Source organism: Phanerochaete carnosa (assembly GCF_000300595.1).
Source record: "Phanerochaete carnosa HHB-10118-sp unplaced genomic scaffold PHACAscaffold_533, whole genome shotgun sequence".
In the NCBI taxonomy this organism is placed as follows: Eukaryota; Fungi; Basidiomycota; class Agaricomycetes; order Polyporales; family Phanerochaetaceae; genus Phanerochaete; species Phanerochaete carnosa.
The window spans coordinates 1-3,146 of NW_006768160.1; the positions used below are offsets into that span (position 1 = coordinate 1).

A 3,146-nucleotide genomic window follows, 5' to 3' on the forward strand; every position below is an offset into this window, starting at 1 on the left:
GTGTAGATCAGCTTGCCAGAGGGGTCCATGCTATACGAGGGTTCTTCGCGGCCGAGCTAAGAGATCTGAGTCCGACAATGCACGGTGTAAAGCAAGGGGCCTACCTTGACCACCACGACACCCTCGTCGTAACCGATGGCAATCTCATTCGTGGTCTTCCGCAGGGCGATACACCATGCACGTTCAAGCGCGTAGCTCAAGGTGTTCTCGAGGCGGTACGTGCCGTTGTTCCAAAGCTTGACGGTACCGTCCTCACCACCACTGACGATGAGCGGTAGGCTCGGGTGGAAGACAGCAAAGAGGACATTGTTGGTATGGCTCTCTAGGGTTTGTACGCAGCTCTTGCTGAGGTAGTCCCAGATCTTGACTGTCTTATCATCACTGGCCGTCACGAGGTATGGCTTGTCGGCGCCGGGATAAAATTCAACGTAGTTGACACCCTTATCATGTGCCTCCATAGTGAAATTGGCTGTCGGAGAGCCAAGTGACCACATCTTGACTGTCCGGTCGAGACACGCCGAAGCAAAGGTATTCGGATCCTTTGGGTTGACGGCAATGTTCATGATATAGTGTGTATGACCCTCGTACGTCTACAAATCGTCACCAATGTTGGTTTCAAATTCCCCTCGAGATCTACATTCGCTACTCACCTGAATACAGCGCCATTGCTTGTCCCAGTCCCATGCCTTAAGCGTCATGTCATCGCTTCCGGTTAGGACGATGCTTGCAGTCGGATGTACTGTCAAGCATCGAATGTAGTCAGGGTGCGCCTCGAAAGCAGCGACCTTTTCGTGTGTGTTGTAGTTGAATACGCGGAGCTGGAAGTCGTCGGAGCCAGCGATGAACCAGTTTTTGCGCGGGATAAAGCGCACACATCGTACGGGGACTTCAGCCACTTCGAACGTCTTAACGAGGACCCCTGTCTCGTGGTTGTAGATATTCACTGTTCCGTTGTAGAGACCAGTGAGTAGCCATGGCTCTGTGGGGTGAAAGTCGACACCCTTGACACGGTCTGACCGCGCAAACAGCTTTCTCTGCAAGCGAGCGGGTACTTAGCATACCACACACGAAGAGCGAGGAAATACACGCACATTTACGTCCAAAAGCATCCCGCCACGCTGTCTCCAGGATCCGTTCCGTGTGTAAAACCTACGCTGAGCAGGAAATGCAGGCTGAAGTACGTACGTGGAAGTGGTAAAAGTTTAAATAGCTGAGGTTAGTTAAAGTTGTTACTGTGGGAATTCAGTAGCTATATACTTTACTATATCAAGCGTTAACACTTCTATCTTTTTCTTTCTCACTACGTCGAATAACGGAATGCCTGTCACCTCTACACCATCCCTGACGATGCCCAAATCTACAACATATCTATCTATCGTCTGCATACAAGCTATTTGACCACCCAGAATACCATTATTTTCTCCGAATGCGCTGCTCGGGCTGTGCATGAGATATGATCTCAGAGAGCTTAATCTCCAGCAGCGACTTCATTTCCGAATGCATGAAGCTACAGCGTGTTCGTGACGCTAATGTTTCAAGAACATAACATAATGTGGAAGTCATGTATCTTGTGGTGAGCTGTGCTGACGAACTGCGTACGCTGTCAGCTGACCCGTAATGAACAGAAATCATAGGCTAGGTGCGCTCTGTCTCCAAACGTCGCAGACTCTGGGAAACCATGCAAAGAGACGGAGGTAGAGCCTAACACGTGTACCACACGCGCCCGCCCTAGCACATAATATCGGTTCGCCGAACGGATGAGGGGCCCATCATATCGCGCAGCTATGGCATGCATTTCATCCGGGAGCGTGTACAACTGCCCTTGTCCGCAATGTAGCCGTCAGGCAGGCGATAATTCCTTTCATATATATCTGTCTTGCTTGCGATACGAGTCCTCATCTACGTCCTGGAGACACATCTCGCCTGATCCTCTGGCCATACTCACGCCCACTAGGAGACTCGAGCCCCATAATCATGGCCTCAACAACTAGCACGCCCGCCTCCTCTCCGCCGCCAACGCCCGGCGTGCGACCGTCCTCTCCCTCGCCATCACGAACCGGCCTTCGCGCCCTCAGCAGAATGGGCACTATGCTCCGGCGTAACTCGTCAGGCTTCTCTCTAAAGGGCCTTCCTCGCTCGGAGTCGAAGAATTCGCTGCGCAAGGAGGCGTTGGCGCAGGCGTCAGCGGACGAAGGGCATTCTCTGCCCAGCCCCGTCGCTGAGTCCCCAGTACGCGAGGCCGCTGCCAATGCCGCAGAAGTTGCAACATCATCTCCGGCACACCCAGTGCACCATCCATCCCCTCTCGCTCATGAAGCCAAACCGTCTCCTGAACCTTCACCAGTGACATCTGCCGCACCGGTATTGACGCAAGAGCCGGAGCCTGCCGCCGAAGCGCCACCGGCTTCAGTCCCAATTGCTATAGTACCAGCATCGACGGAGGCGGCGCCAGTACCTGCACCACCAACTCCCCAACCTCAGCCAGCCACCCCTCCCAAGCCGGCCGAAGCGTCTGTAGCACCGGTCGAGAAGGTCACGGTCATCTCACCAAGGCAGGAGCCCATCTCTCTCCAGGTCGCCGCTGAGCAGCTGGAGCAGAAGGCGCCCTCCACCGCTGCTCCCGTCGCCCCCACCGCTCCGGGCACAGCCCAGGAACGCCCTGCAGACCACGGGCGGGGCGACGACACATCCAAGGCTGCCGGTAAGAAGCCATCTAAGGCGAGCCTTGACGCGCATGGACCCGTGGCGCCTCCGAGAGCAGAACCTGCACCAGCGCTGGCGTCGGCATCAGCACCAACACCGGCACCGGCATCAGCCTCCGCGCAAGTGCCAACACCCGCTCCCGTGCAAGCACCAACACCAGTGCGGGCAGCGACGGCCCCTGCTGAGCCAGCCCCGGTACCTCAAGCTCCAGCCGTGCCGGCTGCTGCACCAGTCATCGAACGCGCACCTACCAAGACTGAAGCACAGACTGCCGATCCCTTTGCTGCCGCTGTTGCTGATCGGTCCGCCTGGAAAGATGGAAGTGCAGTGGTCTCTCCCAAACGATCTGCACAGAGCATTCGCCCAGTGCCCTCTCACGAAGCGCTTGTTGCGTCTCCTGAGCACTATGCGCAACACGTCTCGCGGTCGCCGTCACGGGAGAG

General features: G+C 56.0%; 2 protein-coding genes across 2 annotated transcripts; one reads left to right on the forward strand and one right to left on the reverse strand.

Moving 5' to 3' along the window:
• Nucleotides 1-56: 56 nt before the first annotated feature.
• On the reverse strand, nucleotides 57-1,109 carry PHACADRAFT_202747 (uncharacterized protein; the record flags this gene model as incomplete). Its single annotated transcript, XM_007402895.1, has 3 exons — nucleotides 57-590; nucleotides 651-1,034; nucleotides 1,092-1,109. The coding sequence occupies 3 exons, from the start codon at nucleotides 1,107-1,109 to the stop codon at nucleotides 57-59; spliced, it is 936 nt and encodes a 311-aa protein (XP_007402957.1).
• An 865-nt stretch (nucleotides 1,110-1,974) lies between these two features.
• Nucleotides 1,975-3,134, forward strand: PHACADRAFT_202748 (uncharacterized protein; the record flags this gene model as incomplete). Its single annotated transcript, XM_007402896.1, has 1 exon — nucleotides 1,975-3,134. A coding segment is annotated over one exon (1,160 nt), but the record flags the coding sequence as incomplete, so codon positions are not given.
• Between the last annotated feature and the right edge of the window lie 12 nt (nucleotides 3,135-3,146).